A 22,851-nucleotide genomic window follows, 5' to 3' on the forward strand; every position below is an offset into this window, starting at 1 on the left:
ATCTAGCACTGAGATCTTGGTTTCTAAAAAGTTCTACCATGAATTCAAACTTAGAAAATGACCGATCTGATAATGATCAGCATCTTGCTGTATTCAAAAAGTAAGGACGTGGTCAAAACTGACCAAACAAACAAAAGGCACAATGATTAGTTTATATCAATGTGACACAGAAACCAACTGAAAGAGCTCCCAATGGCCATAACCAGAATAATCTGAGCAACAAAATAAAAGCACTACTGGATTATAACCCAAAGTATAAACTAGCTATCCATACTAATACAAATAAATGATGGTCAGACTAAATAAATAAACAACAGAGAAGAGACAAATTTGGGGTGCTGAAGAGTTTTAGTTTACGAAGATTTCAATTTAATTTCCATACAGACTCCTCAAGGAAACAGAATATGACTCTCTACTCAAGTGTGTGCTGCACAGAATGATTTCCTTCCAGAGGCTGTGGTATGGAAAAGGAGAGGCAGTAGAGAGTAACTTTATAATGGAGAAATCTGACAAACACCATTTCAACCAAGTGAGCAAAGTTCACCTTAGCAGTGAGTGGTCACGCTGACAGTGCGCGCCCTTGTTGTGCTGGGATGAAAATGGCCCTTAACCTCTGCTTGCTTTCTCCCCCTTCCCCCATACCAGTCAAATCATGAGAAACACATCAGAAAAATCTCATTGGCGAGGTATTCTACAAACTTCCTCACAAGTACACCTCCAAAATTGTTATAAAAAACATGGAAAGTTGGATAAACTCTCATGGTGAAGAGGAGCCTAAGGATGAATGACCATGAAATGTTACTGTGTACAGATGTTTTCTTAAAACAGAAAAGGGACATTAGCTAAACACTAAGGAAATCTGAATAAAGTACAGGCTTCAGTTAACCACTTACCAGTCCAACTATTTAAATACAGGATGACCAAAAATTGCATATTTTTTCATTAATTTCATAAGAATATAACAGGAAATAAAAAAACAATAATTTTATCAAATTTATTCAATACAAGAATCGACTGGTTGAAATGACACCTGTCAAAGTGACTTATAGGATAGTCATTAAGTAAACAAATGCACTGCCTGAATGATGCTCATGGTTATAATAATGTATTGATATTGGCTCATTAGCTGTAAAAACTGTGCCATACCAATGTGAAGTATTAATATAGAGAACACAGTGAAAGGTATGTGGGAACACACTACTTTCTTTGTAATTTTCTATAAACCTAATACTATTCTAAAATTAGAAGTTTATTAAGAGGTAGGATGTAGTTCAGTGGTATAGTGCTTGCCTAACATGTGGGAGGCCCTGGGTTCAATCCTTGATACTAAAAAGTTTATTAAGAAAAAAAAATGTTGACTGGGTCAAATGACTTCAAAAGAAAAAAAGCCAAACCCTAAGAGCAGTTTCAGTGGACTAATGAAGTGAAAAATCAGATTATATGGGACAGAGGAATGAATAAGAGGTAAGAAGGAGACTCTAAATATATGGCCTCTTCTAAGAACTCTGCTTATAAAGAAAGGGAAGAACAAATCAGAGCCAGAACTAGACATCAAGCTGAAGAAAATGCTTTTGTTTTTTATTGTTTAAACAAAGTACAATTCACATACCAAAAAACTTCACCTTTTAAAATGGTTTTTAGTATATTTACAAAGTTGTATAACCATCTCCAATAACTAATTCCAGAATATTATAATAAACTCAAAATGAAATGGTAAATTAAATACCTAAATAAATAGAACATCTTCATGAACAGAAAGACTTAGCAATTTAAAAAGTTAATAAAACCAAAGCAATTTACAGATCCAATGTAATTGCCATCAAAATTCTAAAAACTTTTATTAAAATGGAAAAGTTTATCCTCAACTCCTATGAAATTTCTAGGGACTCTATATAACCAAAACAATCTTGAAAAAGAATAAAGCTGGAGGGTCGGGGATTTAGCTCAGTGGTTCCGCCACCTGCCTCGCAAGTGCAAGGTCCCGAGTTTGATCCTGGGTACCAAAAAAAAAAAAAAAAAAGAATAAAGCTGGAGAACTCACATTCCTCAACTCTGAAACTTACCAAAACTACAGTATTATAAACACATGATGATAATAATATATGGACAGACATAAAGACTGGTGGAATAGAATACAGCTCAAAAATCAACCCTCACAAACGGTCAAGTGATTTTTGATAAAGGTACTAATAAGATTACTCAATGGGAAAGGGACAGTGCTTTCAACAATGGTGCTGAAAAGCTGGATATTAACATGCAAAATAAAGTTGGGCCCTCATTTTACACCATATGCAAAAATTAACTCAAAATGAACCAAGACCTAACATTAAAACCTAAAACTATAAAACTTTTAGAAGTGCTTCATGCCACTGTATTTAGCAGATTTCATAGATATTACACCCAAAGCACAGGCAATGAAGAATAATTTGAACTTATGAGCTTTTATTCATCAAAGGATACTATCAAGAAAGAGAAAAGAGAACTTACTAAATGAGAGAAAATATTTGTAAATCTCATTATCTGACAGGAGACCACTACTCAGAATATACAGCATAAGGAACTCGTAAAATTCAACAACAAAAAAGGCAAATAATCTAATTCAAAAACACTCAAAGGACTTAGACATTTTCAGTCATGCCCAGAGGTGAGCACCCATAATCTCAGTTACTAGGAAGGTCAAAACAGGAGGATCACTTGAACCCAGAAGTTCAAGGCATGTCAGGGTAACGTGGTAAGACTACATCGAGGGAGGGAGGGAGGGGAGGACAGGAGGACAGAAGGAGGAAAGGAAGGAGGGAGGGAAAAAAACAACTGTCTGGACTGAACATAATGCAGAATTTTTTTCTTGTCATTGTTCTCTAAAGTACAGTAGAGGAACTATTTATACAGTATTTGCATTGAATAAGTTATTATAACACAGATGAAAATATATAGGCTGATACCCAAATACTGCCCCATTTTATATACAGAACTTGAGCATCCACAGATTTTGGCCTCTGCAGGGGTTCCTAGAACCAATCTCTCTTAGGTACCAAGAAAAACGGGCCCCTAATCCCTGTCAGGAAGTCCCTCTGACAGAGCTACTGAAACTGTTGTAACTTCCTGGTCAATATGGGTGTTTAGAGAATCTTTTGTTCTAATATTTGCTGTCTACCCCAGTTCCTGACTCTTGTAGATAGGAGTGCTAGGAGAATCTTTCCTTCTAACATTTAGTCTTTGACCCCAGTTCTTGACACAAAGCTCCTAAACCCCTTAGAATTTCTTGGAAGACAGTAATGACTTTGCTCTATTGGGGTAATTCTTGGTGGGCTCCTAAATGCAGGCTGGTCCCCAGAAAGACCAAGCCATGATTAGAGACTTGGACTTTCATCCCTACCACTATTCAGTGGAGATGCAAGAGGGGTTGAAAAAAGTTTATAGTGGATTGTGCCTATGTGTGAAGTCTCCATTAAAAAAACAAACCTAAACTATGAGGTTCAGACAATCCAGGTTGACGATCATCAGCATGCCAGGAAGGTGATGCATCCCAACTCCACTGGGTCACTCTGGTGTTCAGGACCCTTCCACCTCATCCTATCTATCCATCTCTTCATCTAGCTGTTCATCTGTAGCCTTTGCTAATTGTTAGGTAAGGTATTTCCCTGAGTACTATAAGCTATTGTAACAAATCAATCTAATGCAAAAGGGATTTAGAGGAATACCATACCCAGTTGGTCAAAAGTACAGGTCACAACCTGGGGATTTTGAGTAGCATTTGGAATAAAGGACAGTCTCATGGATCTGAGCCCTTATCCTGTGGGATCTGATACTATCTCCAGATAGATAACATCAGAATTGACTTTTTATTTGTGTGTGTGTGTGTGTGTGTGTGTGTGTGTGTGTGAGAGAGAGAGAGAGAGAGAGAGAGAGAGAGAGAGAGAGACAGAGAGACAGAGAGACAGAGAGACAGAGAGAGACAGAGAGAGACAGAGAGACAGAGACTAGGGATTGAGCCCAGGACCTTCATATTGAATTACATCCCTACCACATCCCCAGCCTTTTTTGAAATTCATAGGCAGGGTCTTGCTAACTGCAAAACTGCCTGGGTTGGGCTTGAATTTGGGATCCTCCTCCCTTAGCCTCGGAGTGTAAGTGCATGCCTATAATCCCAGCACTTAGGGAGGCTAAAGCAGGAGGATCACAAGTTCAAGCCCAACCTGGGAAACAGCAATGTAGCTAGCAAGACCCTGTCTCAAAAATAAAAAAGTGCTTGGGATGTAGCTCAGTAAGAGGCAGTGGGGAGAGAAAGGATAAATATTTCAGCAGTAGAGGGGAGACAAAATTTGGAGTGGAGGCAATCTTGCAGAGAGAGAGGCTGTAAATATCAGAGGTTACTACCAAATCTAGGTAGAAAAGGACAAGGGTAGAAGATATGGTAAAAGGAGGGGACAAGAAATAACAAGCAGCTGAGGATCCAGCTATAGTAGTGTTAAAAGTGCTTGCCCAGCACGTGGGAGGACCTGAGGGCAGGGAGAAAGGAGAGTAAGGAAAGGGGGAAGAGGATGTAAAGAACGGGGCATGAGGAAGAAGAATAAGAAATCAAAATATGAATATTATATATGTATGCATGTATTTACTAATTTATTTAGCAGCACTGGGGATTGAATGCAGGGCCTTTGTACTGAGCTCTGAACTATATCCCTAGTCCCCACTCCCTTTTTGAGACAGGGTCTCACCAAGTTGCTAAGTTGCCCAGGGTGGGCTGGACTTTGGGATCCTCTTGTCTCAGCCTCCCCAGGCCTGATATTGATTACAGGTGTGTGCCACCACACCAGGCTATGAATCATGTTAAAAGAGTAGATTTGGTGACTGGCTATTTGGTATAACAGGTACTGTAGCAAGCTAGGACAGCAGTCTGACCGACTAAGCAGTCAGAGGTTTCCTACCTGTCCTCTATTAGTTTTAACAACAGAACCCTTCTTCTAGTTAAAATCTTCCATGGAATCCCAGTGTACCAATTGGACAAAGTGATGCTAACTTAAGTGGAGGATATAAAGTTCCTCTAGCATTTTATCAAGAGTTCTAATGGGAAGTAGAGGGTGAGGGTGAGAAGAGGATCATATGTACACGTCTTGGGGAGCTCTTGTTCAAGACTGAACAGCCTCCACCATGTCCTGTCCTTGCCCTCAGATATATAGTTGAGAGGGGAAATCGGGGGGGGGGGGGATTTCTCCCCTTAACAGCAAAGTTATATATGCTCATTAAAAAGGTTAAAAAGGGCCAGGGACTTAACTCAGTGGTGCCACCACCTGCCTCACAAGCGCAAGGTTCCGACTTCGATCCCCAGTACCAAAAAAAAAAAAAGTTAAAGAAAAATGAGAAAAGACAAAGAAAAAAGGTTGAGTTCTAATATACAAAATTAAGGCAATATATTTTCCTGTAGTTTTTACATAGTCTTTTTTTATGTTGTTATAATAACATTACATTGATTCTCATTATTTTCAAGTATGAGAAATGTTGTGTGACAATCTGAAAAACTATGCATACCAGGTATGGCGGCGGCAAATCCCTGTAATTCCAGCATTCAGGAGGCTGAGGCAAGAGGATTACCATGAATTCGAGGCCAGTCTGGGGTACAGGCCAGCCTGAACTAGAGTGAGACCCTGTCTTAAAAACAAAACAAAACAAAAATCTATGCAGAGTTACATGGTAAGTCATAATCCTAGAATGCCGACTAAGGAACATTCGGTCAAGCTAAGATTACTTTAATAATACTTTAACACTTTTTTTTTCTGGTACCAGGGATCAAACTCAGGACCTTGAACTTGCAAGGTAGGCATGGCACCACTGAGCTAAATCTCCAGCCCCCAGTAACACTTTAAATTGAATTTGTATTTTACTAATTACAACCTCACCCTACAGATGTAAGCAAGATTCTTTGCAATAAATCTAAGACCCAAGGTTGAAAACCGCTAAGTCCTGGGGTTCAATCCAGTGCCACCAAAAAGAAAGTGCCCCAAAAGGCTCATGAGTTCAGAGGTGGGCTTTTGGAAAGTGAATCACAAGGGTGCAAATCTCATCAATGGATTAATCCATTCATGATTTCATAGATGAACGGGTTGTTAGGAGGTTGAGGTTAGTTGAAGGAAATAGCTAACTGGAAGCTTAACATGGAAGAGAATATCTTGTCCCCAGCCACTTCCTCCACTCTCTGCTTTTTGGCTAGCAAAGAAATACTGAAAAGCATCAAGGCCTAAAACATCTTTTAAGTGGTTTTAAAATACATAAACTCACAGAAAAATTTCTATAGACAATTAATTTTTTTTTTTTGGTACCGGGGAAAGAACTCAGGTCCTTACGCTTGGAGGGCAGGGGGCAGAACCACTGAGCTAAATCACCGGGGCCCCGACAATTATTATTAAGCTAAACATTTTTATACTAAAATACAGATTTTTCTAGCCTCTCTACTTCTGTCTTAGACATAACCTTTTGAGGAAGCTTTTGTTTTTTGCACAGCTATTTGTATTGTAATGGAATAAGCTTTGTTCCTGTTTTTTATAATCAAAAATTTCAAAGACATACAAAGGAAGAAACAAAAATGAGACCCCACAGAGCCATCATTCAGTATAATCAATCAGTTAGATTACAGACAATATTGCTTTATCTATAATGCCGTCCACTTTACCCTCCTTCCTCCAATAGATTATATTAAAGCCAATTCTAGACATTACATCATTTCATCCATAAACCTTGACATGTGTATCCCTATACACTGAAAGATACTGTTCAAAGATATATATTAAAAGATACTGCTGGTTCCTGAAGTTCTAATGCTGGTGGATTAGATTTCTGACATAAGCACCTCCAGTAAACCATGTATTAGTCGTGCACGTGTGTGCACACACACACACACGCACACACACACACATATACACACACAAATGGTGCCTTGGGTCACAAACTTACTTCTGTCCACGATTCTGGTCACAAACTGGACAAGAACTCAATCAAATCTCCCCACAAGGTCAACATTGAACCTAACCATTGAATTTGATTTGGTTCTCATCCAACTTGGTTTTCAACCAGAATCATGGAAAGAATCATGTGAACCAAGATACCACTGTACAGAATAAATGTATTCAATGTGGATCCAAACTTTCACAAAACCTTGAAAATTTAGAGCATTAAAAATATCCTTTATAGCTGGGTGTGGGATGCATGCCTGTAATTCCAGCACTAAGGAGGATCAACATGAGTTCAAGCCCAGCCTAGAAAACATAGGGAGACCCAGTCTCAAAAAAAAAAAAAAAAAAACCAAAGAAATCCTTTATGAAAAATCCTTTTAAAAAAAACTAACAAATAATGTAGAGTGATTATATATATGTGGCATTACTATATATAATCATAACCAAGTATGATGTATGAAAATATATAGAAAAAATACAAGGATATAATTTTTCCTTAATGTAACTCCTTACAAGTTAAACCACTTCAAAGTAGTACTCTCAAACAAGAAAATTATGAGAAAAGTAGTCTGAATATTTTCATTTGTAATAAGATTACTGATGAAAAATCTTGGAGACCTCTAAGGAAAGAGATGTTAAAAAATCACACAAAACCCCTCCACATCTCAGTGGTAACTGACATTTATACAACATGAGTTATCTGGTGTGTGACAACACACTAATATTATTACACATAAAGTAATTCTTTTTTTTTTTTTTTTTTTTGGTACCGGGGATCGAACTTGGGTCCTTGTGTTTGCGAGGCAGGTGGTGGAACCACTGAGCTAAATCCTCAGCCCTTTTTTTTTCTCTTGAGACAGGGTCTCACTATGTAGCTCAGGCAGGCCTTGAACTTGTGGCAATCCACCTGCCTCAGCCTCCCAAGTGCTGGGATTATGGGCATGCGCCACCATGCCTGGCCATAAAGTAATTCTTGTAGCTGCATATTTTATAAAACAAATGAGATAATACTAAAGTCAGAAAAATTTTACTTAATAATGCTTACCTTTTGTTGGACTGAGATTCTGATCTATAAATCCTCTTAGTTCTGTATTTGTGGAAGTCAAACCAACCTGAATAAAATAGTTTTAAAAATTAAAAATAGCACCTTAAATTCTGTGAGATCACTTCATAAGCTAGTTTATACCTTCCACCAGAGGCCCATATCTAATGTTAGATATAGCCACACAAAAGTGAATTAATTAAGCTGGGCATGGTTGTACATGTCGGTAATCCCAGCTACTTTTAGGTTGAGGCAGGAAGATCACAAGTTCCTACTCAGCCCAGGCAATTTATCGAGACCCTTTCCTCAAAATTAAAAAAAATGGGCCAGGCATGGTGCTGCACACCTGTAGTCCCAGAACTCAGGAGGCGGAGGCAGGAAGATTGCCTAAGTTTAATACAGCCTGGGCTACATAATGAGTTCAAGACCAGCCTGAACTACATAGGGAGATCCTGTCTAAAAAATAACAACAACAACAACAATAATAATAAAACCAGGTGGCTCCACAGCAGAGACCATGCCTAGTATGCATGAGGCCCTGTTTAATTCCCAGCACCACACACATAAAAAAATTTCCATCCTCAGTGCTGGGGCTGAGCGCAGTGACACAGTACTTGCTTACATGTGTGAAGCCTTGAGTTTAATCTCCAGGAATACAAAAAATAAAAAATGCCCATCCTTATTTAATGCCCTTAATTTTTAATGTTCTTAATCATTATCTGCAATGCTTTCTGACACTATGACATGTAAGGAATTTTAAGGACCATTAACACCACAATGCTAAAATGAACCAATTATTTGGGTTCACATTCTAGTTCATTAAGGTGTAGGGTCTTGGTCAGGTCACATAATTTCTTCATCTGCAAATTAGATTATACCAGTACTTACCAATTCAGATTGATATAAAGATTAAATAAGATAACTCATATAAAGTATACCACATGGCACTTGGCATATACTCTCAATCTACGTTTCATTACTAGTAGTAGTATATTTCAGGGACTTCTAATAGCGTAACTATTTATAAATTTACTTTAAGATCATTTATTTCATTAAATATAATATCTATAGGACAACTTGGCATTACAACTGACTATAGTTCTATCATAAGACAAAGTTTTAAAAATTTGCTATAGAGCCTAGAGGGAAAAAAACCCTCTGTTTCTGAAAACCTGGCACAAAACAAGCTAAAACAAATGGCTCTATTATTACCATTAGATTATTGTTTTATACAGTGAAGATCTGTAATCTTGAAATATCACAAGTTTGTAATATTAAAAGTTTCTAATTTAGTACCTCAAACATTCTTTCATTCTGAAAAGGTTTTTAAAACTGGCGTTCCTGAGGTATTGTGGTCATATAAAAGATGCATAAAAAAAATATATATTTAAGGTATATAACCTGATGTTTTGATACATGTTTACACTGTGAAATGATTGCCATAATCAAGCTGACATATCTATTATCTCTACATAGAGGTATGTATGTAAGATTTAAGATCTATCCTCCAACAGAGTGTACCTAAGTGGAAATACTTGCTCAGTGGAAGAGCAAGTGCAAGGCCCTGGGTTTGATCCCCACGACAAGCAAAAAAAAAAAAAAAAAAAAAAAAAAATCTATTCTGACAGAAAATTTCAAGTATACAATACAATATTTTAAACTCTTGGGGCTGGGGATTTAGCTCAGTGGTTCCACTACCTGCCTTGCAACTGCAAGGACCTGAGTTCGATTCCCAGTACCAAAAAAAAAAGAAAAAAAATATTTTAAACTATTGTCACCATGCTTTATACCAGATCTCCAGTAATCTGAAAGAACTTTAAAGCACACAAAACCTTAAAACTTTCTACCTGTGCACAAGTATTTTGTAAAAACTTTTATTATTTTATATTATTTATTCTTCATAAGTACTCAATTGATATTTTACAATTCAAAATATAAGAGCTTATTAATTCTTTTTGTTTGTTTTTTGGTACCGGGGATCAAACTCGAGTCCTTGCACTTGCGCAGCAGGCAGCGAAACCACTGAGCTAAATCCCTGGCCCGAGCTTATTAATTCTTTATGTGGTCAAGTGCTCTACTATAAGTTGTTACTTTTTACAGAAAGGTTCATCACCAGAAGTATTTCTAGATATCATTCATAATTAATTCTAATGCAACAGATATTAGATAAATGGAATCTACTATCAACAAATTTTTGTGGCAATAGCTGAGACTAAAATATCTAAAAAATAGCTTATTAATCTATATAGATAATGATGCAGAAACAGCTTTGTCTAGTTTCTTCTAAGTACAGTATCAGTTATGTCTTCCCTTTTCAACAAAATTCATAACAACCATGTCATGACTCTCCAAAACTGCTCACAAATGCTAATATTAAATATTAAATCTGTTGAACATCTGTTGAAGAATATACTGTCATTACTAAAATGTTCCCCTTTTTGAGCCAGGCATGGTGGTGCACACTTGTAATCCGAACACTCTAGGAAACTGAGGCAGGAGGGTCACAAATATGAGCCAGGCCTGGGCACTCAGTGACTTAGCAAGACCCTGTCTCAAAATAAAAAATAAAACGGGCTGAGGGTGTAGCTCAGCACCAAGGTCCTGGATTCAATTCTCAGCACCTCAATCAGTCAATGAAAAGCACCTCTTTTTAAATTATTCTGCTATAAAAAGAAGAGAAAGACAAAAGTCAATGTTCTACTTCAAAAAGAAAGCAACAAAGGCAACAGACTTTAATATATTCATTCCATGCTTGATGCAACATGACCACTTAATACATATAATAACTTCAAAAAGATCATTTTATTCAAAGATTTTGTTAATATAAGACAATAACAGCAAAAAAACCTCAACTAAAACCACATGTTCACAGTAGAGAGTTAACCGTTACTGGTTTACTGTTATGCTTAAACACCTGCGCTTCATGTCCAACTTCTGCAGAGTGAAACAGCAAACAGATTCACAAACTTTTTAAGCAGCTGTACAAATGTACCTTAACAAACAACAAACTACTCTAAAAACTTAGATAAAGGTTAACTGAGAATCAATATTATATTGCTGACTAGGGTCTCTATAGGGAAGGGAGGTACCTATATTTAAAGCTTATAAATACTAACAAAATCTACTTAATAAAAACTTGAAAGTATGCATTCATTTTAGTCTCATAAATATTTTACAGTTTAAAGTCTAAGAGAAAAGTGTATTGTTTGAAAGTAGAAAATGATGACTAGGAAAGGCATTGAAAGGTATCAACTATTCTTTATTCTATCTATCTAAAAAGGACCTGTATTTCACTAAACACGAAGAAAAAAGTATACTCATATTTCATGTCACATTTTTTGCTTAATCAGGTCCAGCAAAAAATCTTCTATGTATTTCTTTTGCAACTTTTAAAAAAGTAATGTGTTGTATACATTTAAAGTACATAACATGATGTTATAAGATACATATAAGTAGTAAAATAGTTATATAGTGGACATACTAGATTTTTTTCCAAAAAAAATGGATAATAATCTCTAGGCTAATCAGCAAGGGGGCAGAGGGGATACTGGGAATTGAACCCAGGACTTTCCCACTGAGGTGCATCCAAGCTTTTTATTTTATTTATTTATTTATTTAGTTGGGGGAGACAGGGTCTTACTAAGTTGTCCACATTGGGCTTGAACTTGTTTTCCTTCTACCTTAGCCTCCCAGAGTGCTGAGATTACAGCAAGGGCCACCATGCCAAATTTTTTTCTTTTCTTTCTCTGTATCTTCTATTTTTTCTGTGATGATTATTAGAGCTTTTGTTTGTTTGTTTTGTTTCTTTTTTTGGTTGATTATTATAGCTTATGTAGAAAAAAAAGCTTCATTGACAAAACAGAACCAAAAAACCCTCAATTATATTTTAAATTTTTATATACTAAGTGAGCTTAAATTAGAACACATCTATATTTTTAGTCTAGAAGACTATCACTGAAGACTACATACTATTTGTAACAATTTTACTCTATATACAAAGAATATATTGCCAGCCCCTCATCTCTTCCTTTCACAAAATGATCCATCCCACACACTACACAGCTCTGGTAGGAATGTTAACATTAAATGCTCAACTGCATGGCAGCAAGAACGGGCTCAATGGCCCAGGGCTGGCCATGTCCTTCTCCAGTGTCTAAGTATGTGAGCTGAGCAAGGTCAACTAAAGGTCCTCAGAATTTGAAGCATAAATACCACAAAAGTTCCCTGTCTTCTTTAAAGTATAAGGATCATGTAGACCATTATATCACTATGTAGAAAGCCAAAACATGGAAGCATCACGCAGTGCCTTTAAAGTCAATTGACACCCTGATGGATTCAGATATATTTGAAACCACAGTAGGCTAAGCTTTTCCATTATATAAATCCATACATTTCACTTTTTTGCGTTAAACTGGTTTTTTGTTTTGTTTTGTTTATTTTCAGCCAGGATCTTGCTATGTGACGCCCAGCCTGGCCTTGAACTCACAATTCTCCTCCTCCTAGCTGGGATTACAGGCGTACACTATTATACCTGGCTCCTTCAACTGTTTAAAGTGGGGTTTTTATATTTCCAACCACAGTAGGTCTAGTATGGCACAAATAAGGCAAAAGTTACTTCTTACAAAAACTTCTCAGAGGTCTGAGGATTTAGCTCAGTGGTTCCGCCACCTGCCTCGCAAGTGCAAGGACCCGAGTTCGATCCCTGGTACCAAAAAAAATAAATAAACCCAAAAGAACAAAAACTTCTCAGAGAAATATAAAGTGCAAAACAGAAATTTAAAATGTAAATATTTAAATATATATTTAATGAGCCTCCATAAGAAGGCAGTATCTTCCACACCTATGAGTCACTCACTTGTTACCATCACAGAACACATAGAATCAGTCCCCTTTTTTTTGGTACTGGGGATCGAACGCAGGACACTGCACTCGCAAGGCAGGCAGCGGAACCACTGAGCTAAACCCCAGGCCTGAATCAGTCCCTTTTTGAAACTTTTTTTCAGTGGCCTTCTAAATCATCAGGATAACGATTTCTTCCTGTTTTACTTGCCGTTCTTTGTATTTCCTTCGCTCCTCTGCTTCTTCCTATATTTATGTTAGAGAAGCCCTGTGCTCAGACCTGGGCCATCATGTATTCTCCATCTGTCCACTCACTATGTAATCAGACACAGTCTCACTACTTTAAAATAATTTTATTTATTTATTTATTTTTACTTTTTTTGGTACCGGGGATGGAACTCAGGTCCTTATGCTTGCGCAACAAGCGGCGAAACCACTAAACTAAATCCCCAGCCCCTAAAATAATTTTAATATGAAATTCCTCCAAAATGTCTAAGTGTTCCTCTGAGCTCCAGAGTTTTTTTTTTATCAAACTGCCTAGCCAATATTTCCACATGGATGTTCTTAGGTTCCTCAACTTTAATATGTTCAAAACAAAATTTCTGACTTTGCCACAAGATCCGGTACCTCTCCAAGAGTTCCTCTTCTCATTACTCAACACAGCTATTACACAGTTACACAAGCCAAATACTGAGAAGTCTCCTTTAACCTTTTGCTTGGTGGTATATGCTAATTACTCAATAAATCCTGATGACTGTGGCTAAATGATAATAAAGCAAAATCTGTATTTGAGTATAGCTGCTAGTGAATGTTAAAAGCGTGTTGAGGCCAGGCATGGTGGCACATGCCTGTAATTCCAGTACTTGGGAAGATGAGGCAGGAGGACCATCATGAATTCAAGAACTGCCTGGGCTACATAATGAGTTCAAGGCCAAGCTCAACTACATAGCGAGACCCCGTGTAAAAAAAAAAAAGTGTGTTCAAAGTTCTGAATTATAACCCAGGATAAGAAAATAGACATATAAAAAAAAAAGAAAAAAGAAAATAGACATATAGTCCCCTTTTATCTACAAGGGATATATTTCAAGACCCCAATGCTTGAAACCATAGATAATGCCAAATCCTGCATGTGTTTTTCCCAGGCATACCTATGTATGATAATTTAATTTATAAGTCAGGCACAGTAAGAGATTAACAATAACAAATAACAGAACAGCTACAATAATATACTATGATAAAAGTTATGTGAGGATGGCCTCCCCCTCTCTTTTCCAGTATCTTACTGTACTTTTACCTTTTCAGTCCAAAGAGTTTGGCCTATCTGAATCATCAGCATTACTAGCCTGCACTTTGGGTCCATTACTAAGTAAAATAAGCAATACTTGAGCACAACCACCGAAATTCCTTCATGGTCAACGTGGAAACTAAGCAGGCAGCTAAGTAACTACTGGTCAGGTGGCACATACAGCATGGGTAAGCTGCACAATGGGATGATTCACATCCCAGATGGATGGTGCAAGATTTCACCACACCATTGAGAATGGAACACAATTTAAAATTCATGAATTGTTTATTTCTGGAATTTTCCACATAATTACTTCTGGACTGCGGTTGGCCTTAGGTAACTATCAAAATGTGGAAAGCAAAACCACAAGTAAGGGGGGGGACCACTACAATGTATGTAAAAGGTTTTTTAAATGTTATTCTTTTTTTTTTTAAATGTTATTCTTTAGTGTAAAATGGGTAATATTTAGAGTTTTGTGACTCACAAAAAGTCTTTTATCATGTTTCCTCACACACTGTGGTGGCCCCCAGAAGCCATTCTATACAATGTGACACTTGCTTCTCCCAGTCACATTTAACTAAATTACTACTAGCTATCACATGCAAGCTGTGGCAGAGGTCCTTCCCAAGGCAGCTGAGATTGGATGTCAGGCTGCCTCTCTTCCCTCCTTCATAGCTCTCTCTGAACGAGCTGGTCCCTTAACAGGGAGATAGAGATGCTGAGAGGGTGCCTGGGGCCTAAGGAGGCTGATCTGCAGAGGAAAGGAGAGCCAGAGAAATGAAGCAGGTGCACAGCAATAAGCAGAGAGAGAGACATGAGATACGGAAACCAAATATTGCTTCAATTCCTGGTGGATTTCCAGTTTCTGGGCCTAGGTCTTTCTGGGGGCCTGTCTTAGTTATTTTTCCTGTTTTTGAGACAAAATACCCAACACTCACAATTAAAGGAGGAAAGGTTTATTGTAGTTCAGTTTATAGAGATTTCGGCTTATAGTTGGCTGGCTCCAAGGCAGGGGGGCATCACAGAGTAGAAACAGTTCATGGCAGGCAGAGGACAGCAAAGCAGTGAAGTAATGAAGAAACAGCAGCAGGAGTAAGCAACAAGCAGTGATTACAGCAGCCCTCCTTCTGTCCTTTATACTCTATCAGGCTACTGCCCTTGGGCAGGTAGCCCTCACTCTCAGGGTGGAACACCTTTAATCCTAGCATTGTACCAAGAGTCAATCCCAGTATCACATCCTTAATTCCAGCATCACACACTCTACATCCAGCCACCTCCAAAAAGCTCCACCTATGACCATGTGAACCTTTAGGGGGACACCTAAATATAAGCCATAATAGGGTCTTTTAAATTCCTACTCTCAAATTCCTGGAGTCATCTCTGTATCTTTATAATAAATTCTTTTAATTTTCCAATCAAACATTACTACACACTAATCTGTGAATGATAAAAAAATTATAATAAATTATTTCCCTCTATGTTGTACTATTTTATGGCATAATCCTTCACTATAAGTGGAAACAAATACTTGAAAGGAAGAAGATTCAGAAATTATGTGCTCCATCAGAGGGCAAAAATTGATGAATTTCTCCAATACATCTAAAGTCCACCTAGTGTTCCTGCAGGAACCACCTGAGAGAAGATAACAAACTTCTTTTGAGTAACATCTGAGAATACACATTTCCCTGAGTAAATGCAAAGGAAAAGATTAAGCCAAAGAAAGCAGTGACTTGTTCAATAAGGTCTCTAGCAAATATCAAAACTAATTTGTCACAGTGTCCAAAAGAAGAGCTGGGTGGGAAATTTTCTGGAGAAAGCAATTTTGCAGCTGTTGAGAAGGAACAAGCTGGCAGTAATTTACAAAAATCCAGTAATGTCCATTAAAGTTCCATAATCAATAGCATTAAAATTTATCTCCTACTCTGCATAAACAAAAACAACCATAAATCAATGCCAGTAAATTGAGTTTGACTAATCAAAATAGTTATGTATGCGCAAAAGCATAGCTTATTTTAAAAAACACATTAAAAGCTTTATAAATACTTACATTTTTTGTCGTCATGTCAAACTGTATTCTATTTAAGATTCTGTAAAGCCATTAAAAACAAAAATAAAAAACTTCGTCTTCAATAATTCTTTAAAAGAATATCCTGTTAAAGGGAAAAAGAGGGAATAGTAATTAACAATAATAATAGGCAACATTTATACCATATTTAATCAGTTACACACACTGCTGTCTAGGTAAACTGTCTAATCCTCACAACAGCACCATGAGATATGTACCATTTTAATTCCCATTTTCCAGGTGAAACTGGATTTTAAAACAGTTAAAGAATTTGATCAAGTCAACTCAGTTCACAAGTGGTAGAGCCTGAACTTTGAAATATTACCCCATGTCTTCTAGATAATCCACTGAAAGAAACACCAGGGCTCCTTGGAGAAATAGCTGATTATAGGGAGGATGGGAAATGTATAAGAGGGGCCGGGTATTTAGCTCAGTGGTTCTGCTGCCTGCCTCTCAAGCACAAGGACCTGAGTTTGATCCCTGGTACCAAAAAAAAAAAAAAGGAAATGTGTAAGATAAACCTAAAATATTTTACTGTACCTAAAGAGTTTTTTTAAAATGATCAAAACACCAAAAATATACATGAGCCACCTTTAAGAACCTATAAGTAGATGATTTGGGAAAGCTGAGCACTAAATTACATTCTAGTAACAGATTTATAAACCTAGGGACTAAAATAAAAAAAGATTATTGGGGATAATGGAAGACAAGGAAAAGTCCTTTGCAGAATGCCCACTAAAATATAAACAAATAATATAGTAAAACCTCCATTTTATAACTATCATGATAACCGACAAGGCAAGAATCATCAATAAACCAGTTGATGAAAGTATGGTGAAAACAAGATATTCACATAGCCCTGAAATTATTTCCCCACAAAATACCTATTAAATATGCAAACTTTCCAGTGAAGAAACCTGACACACTTTAGCTAAGTGATCAAAGTTACAAATGATCACCAAGAATGGCACAAACCCATCATAGTCACTTCAAGTGCACTAAGAGGGATATAATACCATTTCTGAGGTATTTCTGGCCAAAATGTAAAATCTAAGTCTAATGAGTAAATATCAGAGAAATTCAAATTTAAGGGCATTCTTCAGAATCATTAATGTTGGGACTGGGAATATAGTTCAGCTGAAAGAACACTTGCTTAGCATAAACAAGACTGCTAGGGACTGATCCCCAGCACCACAAAAACAAAGAAACACACAAAACAATGAAGTGTTATGAAAAATGAAGATTGAGAAACATTTCAGATTTTAAGACTAAAAACGTAAGAAAATGAAATTCAATGTGTGATCCCCAAATGGTCTGTAGACTAGAAAACATAATTATTATGAAGGCCATTTTTGCGGTAATAGAAGATAAGGTTCAAAGACTAGATAAATAGTATTGTTTCAAGATTACCATTCCAGATTTTGGCCAATGAGAAGTGGGTTTTACCCAACAGAAAAAATCCTACAGGCAGTTAGAGAAAAGAAACAAATCACTTATAAAGGAAAGCCCATCAGAATCACGGCTGACTTCTCAACACAAACCCTCAAATCAAGGAGAGCCTGGAGTGAAGTATTTCAAGCCCTAAAAGAAAATAACTTCCAGCCTAGACTGTTGTATCCTGCAAAATTATCTTTCAAAATCGATGGGGGAAATTAGATACTTCCATGACAAAGAACACCTGAGAAATTTCATGAACACCAAACCAGCACTCCAAACAATTCTAAGCAATATCCTAGAAAAAGGCAACAAAGGTCACAACTCCATGAGGCTCAACAGAGGGAAGCCATCAGACAAGGGAAGAAACTAAAGGGAAAGGGGGAAAAAGAAATAAGAGCCAACAACAGTAAAACATCATGAGAAGGATGAGTCAATATCTATCAATTATAACTATCAATGTTAATGGCCTCAAATCACCAATCAAAAGAAATAGACTGACAGGATGGATTAAGAAGCAAAATCCAGCAATATGCTGTATACAAGAAACACACTAACTCAAAAAGAAATTCATAGACTGCAAGTAAAAGGATGATAAATAGCTCTTTGCGCTACTGGAACCCAGAAAAAAGCAGGGGTAGCAATCTTATTTGCAGACAAAGTACATTTCAAACCAAAACTAATTAAGAGAGACAAAGGTGGTCACTACATCCTTCTGAAGGGAACAATCCAAGAGGAAGAGATGACAATCCTAAATATATATGCACCAAATATGAATGCCCCCAACTATACAAAACAAATATTAATGGACATGACTAACCAAATAAGTACTAATACAATTGTAGTGGGGGACCTCAATACCCCACTATCACAAATAGACAGATCATCTAGACAAAAAATTAACAACGAAATTCTAGAACTGAACCAAGCTATTGAACAAAAATAGATATTTACAGAGTGTTCCAACCCACAAAATCAGAATACACATTCTTTTCAGCTGCACAAGGGTCAGTCTCCAAAACAGACCACATGCTATCTCACAGGACATGTCTAAGTCAATATGAAAGAACTGAAATTACCCCCTGTATATTATCAGACCATAGTGCAATAAAATTGGAGATCAATAACATGAGAAACTGCAAAACTCCCACAAACACCTGGAAATTGAATAACACCTTTCTGAACAACCAAGGGGTCACAGAGGAAATTAAAGAAGAAATTAAACAGTTTCTACAAGTAAATGATAATGCCAGTACAACATACAGGAATCTATGCGACACAATGAAAGCAGTTCTACGTGGGAAATTCATAGCAGTGAATGCCCATATTAGGAAAACAGAGAGAACTCAGATAAATAACCTAATGCAGAACCTCAAACTCCTAGAAAAAGAAGAGAATAACAAACCCAAAGCTCATACAAGAGAGGAAATTATAAAGATCAGAGCAGAAATCAATGCACTGGAGACTAAGAGAAGAATACAAAAAATTAATGAATCAAAGAGTTGGTTTCTTTAAAGAATAAATAAAATTGATAAACCTTTAGCCAACCTTATCAAAAAAAGGAAAGACTCAAATCCTTGCAATTAAGAACAAAAAAGGGGAAGTCACAACAGAAACAGCAGAAATCCACAGGATCATAAATACCTACTTTGAGAACCTGTTCTCTAATACAATGGAAAACACAGAAGAAATGGACAGATTCTTAGATACATATGAACTGCCAAAGTTAAATGAAGATATGGAAATTCTATACACCTCAATCACAATGAGTGAAATTGAAAATGTAATAAAATATTTACTAACAAAGAAAAGCCCAGGTCCTGATGGCTTCACTGCTGAATTCCACAAGACATTTAAAGAAGAACTATTGCAATTACTCTTTAAACTCTTCAAGGAAATTGAAAGGGAAGCAAGGCTTCCAAACTCATTCCTGGAAGCAAGTGTGACTTTGATTCCAAAACCAGGGAAAGACCCAACCCAAAAAGAGAACTAAAGGCCAGTCTCCCTAATGAACATAGATGCAAAAATCCTCAACAAGATACTAGCAAACAGAATACAGAGGGTCATCAAAAAGATCATACACCCTGACCAAGTTGGATTTATCCCAGGGATGCAAGGATGGTTCAACATTCGTAAATCAATAAATGCAATACACTATATTAACAGAGTCAAGGACAAAAACCATATGATCATCTCAATAGATGCAGAAAAGGCATTCGACAAAATCCAACACCCATTCATGATAAAAACGCTACAGAAAATTGGAATAGAAGGTCTTTATCTCAACCTGATTAAGGCTATCTATGAAAAACCAACAGCCAACATCATACTAAATGGTCAAAAACTGAAAACTTTCACACTAAAATCAGGAATAAGACAAGGATGCCCACTATCATCACTCCTGTTCAATACAGTTCTGGAAACATTAGCCACAGCAATTAGAAAAGAGAAAGAAATAAAAGGAATAAAGACAGGAAAGGAAGAAGTTAAACTGTCATTATTTGCTGATCATATGATACTTTACATAGAAGACTCAAAAAACTCCACCAAAAGACTTCTAGACTTAATTGACAGATTCAGTAGAGTAGCTGGATATAAGGTCAACACTCAAAAAACAATAGCCTTTCTATACACAAATAGCAGACTCACTGAGAGAGAAATTTGGGAAACAATTCCTTTTACAATAGCATCCCCAAAAATGAAATATCTAGGAATCAATCTAATGAAGGAAGCAAAAGACCTCTACACTGAAAACTACAGCACTCTGAAAAAGAAGATCGAGGAGGATATAAGAAAATGGAAAGACATCCCTTGTTCCTGGGTAGGAAGAACCAATGTAGTGAAAATGGCCATACTTCCAAAAACTGCTATATAGATTTAATGCAATACCGATTGAAATTCCAACAAAATACTTCACAGAGCTAGAGAAAACAATCCAAAAATTCATTTGGAACCAGAAGAGACCTAGAATAGCAAGAGCAATTCTGGGCAACAGAGACATGGCTGGGGGTATCACAATGCCCAACCTGAAGCTATACTACAAAGCTACTGTGATAAAGACAACATGGTGATGGCAAAGAAACAGACCCGAGGATCAGTGGAATAGATTAGAAGATGCAGAAACAATTTCAGATGTGCTTAGCCACCTCATCTTTGACAAAAGAGCCAACCACCCTCATTGGAGGAAAGACAGCCTATTTAATAAATGGTGTTGGAAAAACTGGATTTCAACCAGTCAGAGATTAAAACCATAGACCAATATCTATCACTATACACTAAACTAAGATCAAAGTGGATTAAAGATCTAAATATTAAGACAGAAACACTAAACTTGCTGGAATATAAGTTAGGCAGAACTCTTGAAGATATTGGCATAGAAAAAGACTTTATGAACAAAACCTCAGTAGCATGGGAACTAGCACAAAGAATCAACAACTGGGATTTCATCTTATTAAAAAGCTTCTGCACTGCAAGAGAAACTACCAACAGAGCTAACAACCTACAATGTGGGAAAAATTTTTTAGCAGCTGTAACTCAGACAAAGGGCTACTATCCTATCTAGAATATATAAAGAACTGAAAAAAATCAGACACCCCCCCCCCAATTCAAAGATCCAATTCAAAAATGGGCATCTGAAATGAACAGACATTTCTCAGACAAAGAAGTAAAAGCAGCAAATAAACATATGAAAAAATGTTCAACATCACTGGTCATTCCAGAGATGCAGATGAAAACAACACTGAGATTCCACCTCACCCCACAAAGAATGGCTGCTATCAAGAAATCAACCAATAACAAATGTTGGTGGGGGTGTGGAGAGAAAGGAACCCTTCTCCATTGTTAGTGGAAGTGCAGACTGGTGCGACCACTATGGAAATCAGTGTGGAGATACCTCAAAGAACTAGGGCTGGAGGTCCCATTTGACCCAGCTATTCCCCTGCTGGGTATTTTCCCAAAAGAATTAAAAGAATCATACCACAGAGATATATGTGTACCCATGTTTACTGCGGCACAGTTTGTAATAGCTAAAGCTTGGAAACAGCCCAAGTACCCATCAACTGGAAACTGGATAAAGATGATGTGGTTTTCTTATAAAACGGAGTACTACTCAGCCATAAAGAATGAGAAACTAGGGTCATTTATAGCTAAATAGATGCATATTGAGGCCATACTCTTAAGTGAAGTAAATATGACACACATGTATAAATACCGAATAGTTTCTCTAGTGTGAGAAACTGAGAGTGTAAATAAGGATTAGAAGGATTAATAACTAATAATTGATACTTTGAAATAGGAAAAGGTCCAAAGGGGTAGGGGTGGTGGGAGGAGATGGGGGAAGGAAAGAATGGAAAGGAAAAATTATGAGAAAAGAAAAAAAAAATGGAAACGAAGTCTATGTAAATAGGGAAAGGTGGAGGGGTGAAGGGCGCACAAGTAATGGGGAAAAAATAAGAACCAAGATACATCATGTACAGGTACAAGCACCCAAAGATAAATGTAAACGTACTGTATACCTAAAATGTACCAACAAAAGAATTAAGAATTAAGCAAAAAAAAAAAGAAAAAAACATGGGTTTTAGCCAAGAGCAGAGTGCACACCTGTATTCCCAGTAGGTGGAGATGAGGCAGGAGGACTGCAAGTTTGAGGCCTGACTCAGCTACCTAGTGAGTTCAAGAATAGTGGACTACATAGTGAGACTCTATCTCAAAATAAATAAATAAATAAATAAATAATAAATATATATGTATGTAAGTACATACATACATAACTAGCAAACAAGCTAACAAGAAGGAGATTCTTAAGTTCCTTTTTTGTTAGAAAAATACACTAATATATTTAGGAAGAGAGGAGGATGATAACAGTAACTTCTCCATGAAAAAACATATGATCTGAATATACAGAGGAAGTGAGTATAAAGCATATACGGCAAAATATTTACAACGTGAATCTGAATAAAGAATATTGAGAAATTCTTTGCCCTACTTTTGCAATTTTTCTCTTATTTTAGAATTATTTCAAAATTTGGACCAGGGATGTAGCTCAGCACCACTGCACCTGCCTGGCAAGTGCAAGGTCCTGAGTTTGATTCCTGGTACCCTCCCCACCAAAATTAAAGTTTTAATGAGGATTAAACAAAATTAAATCTGAAACAATCATAAATAATGGGGGCTTGAAAAAAAATCAGGACTAAAAATGTCTGCCTTAGATGCTAAAAATTGAAACTATAAATAAAATGGAAGT

The 22,851-nt window shown here is 36.8% G+C and overlaps 1 protein-coding gene across 16 annotated transcripts in view; it reads right to left on the reverse strand.

The window, feature by feature from the left end:
• Tfdp2 (transcription factor Dp-2) overlaps positions 1–22,851 on the reverse strand; it is a 191,532-nt gene that overhangs the window by 116,093 nt on the left and 52,588 nt on the right. For 9 of the 16 annotated variants that reach the window (XM_087186266.1, XM_087186258.1, XM_087186265.1 and 6 more), the window contains exons 2-3: positions 16,158–16,260; positions 7,990–8,056 (exon numbers count right to left, since the gene is read on the reverse strand). In XM_087186266.1, the coding sequence (XP_087042392.1) occupies positions 7,990–8,056; positions 16,158–16,172 (82 nt within the window). In that variant the 5' untranslated portion in view covers positions 16,173–16,260. Of the gene's footprint in view, positions 1–5,526; positions 5,647–7,989; positions 8,057–16,157; positions 16,267–22,851 lie in introns of those variants that run through there. The other 7 variants (XM_087186268.1, XM_087186271.1, XM_087186269.1 and 4 more) reach the window with 4 other exon arrangements.

The sequence above is a fragment of the Heterocephalus glaber genome, unplaced genomic scaffold (genome assembly GCF_053883595.1).
Source record: "Heterocephalus glaber isolate CG9 unplaced genomic scaffold, H.glaber_assembly_v1.0 deba00001504, whole genome shotgun sequence".
Taxonomy (NCBI): domain Eukaryota; kingdom Metazoa; phylum Chordata; class Mammalia; order Rodentia; family Bathyergidae; genus Heterocephalus; species Heterocephalus glaber.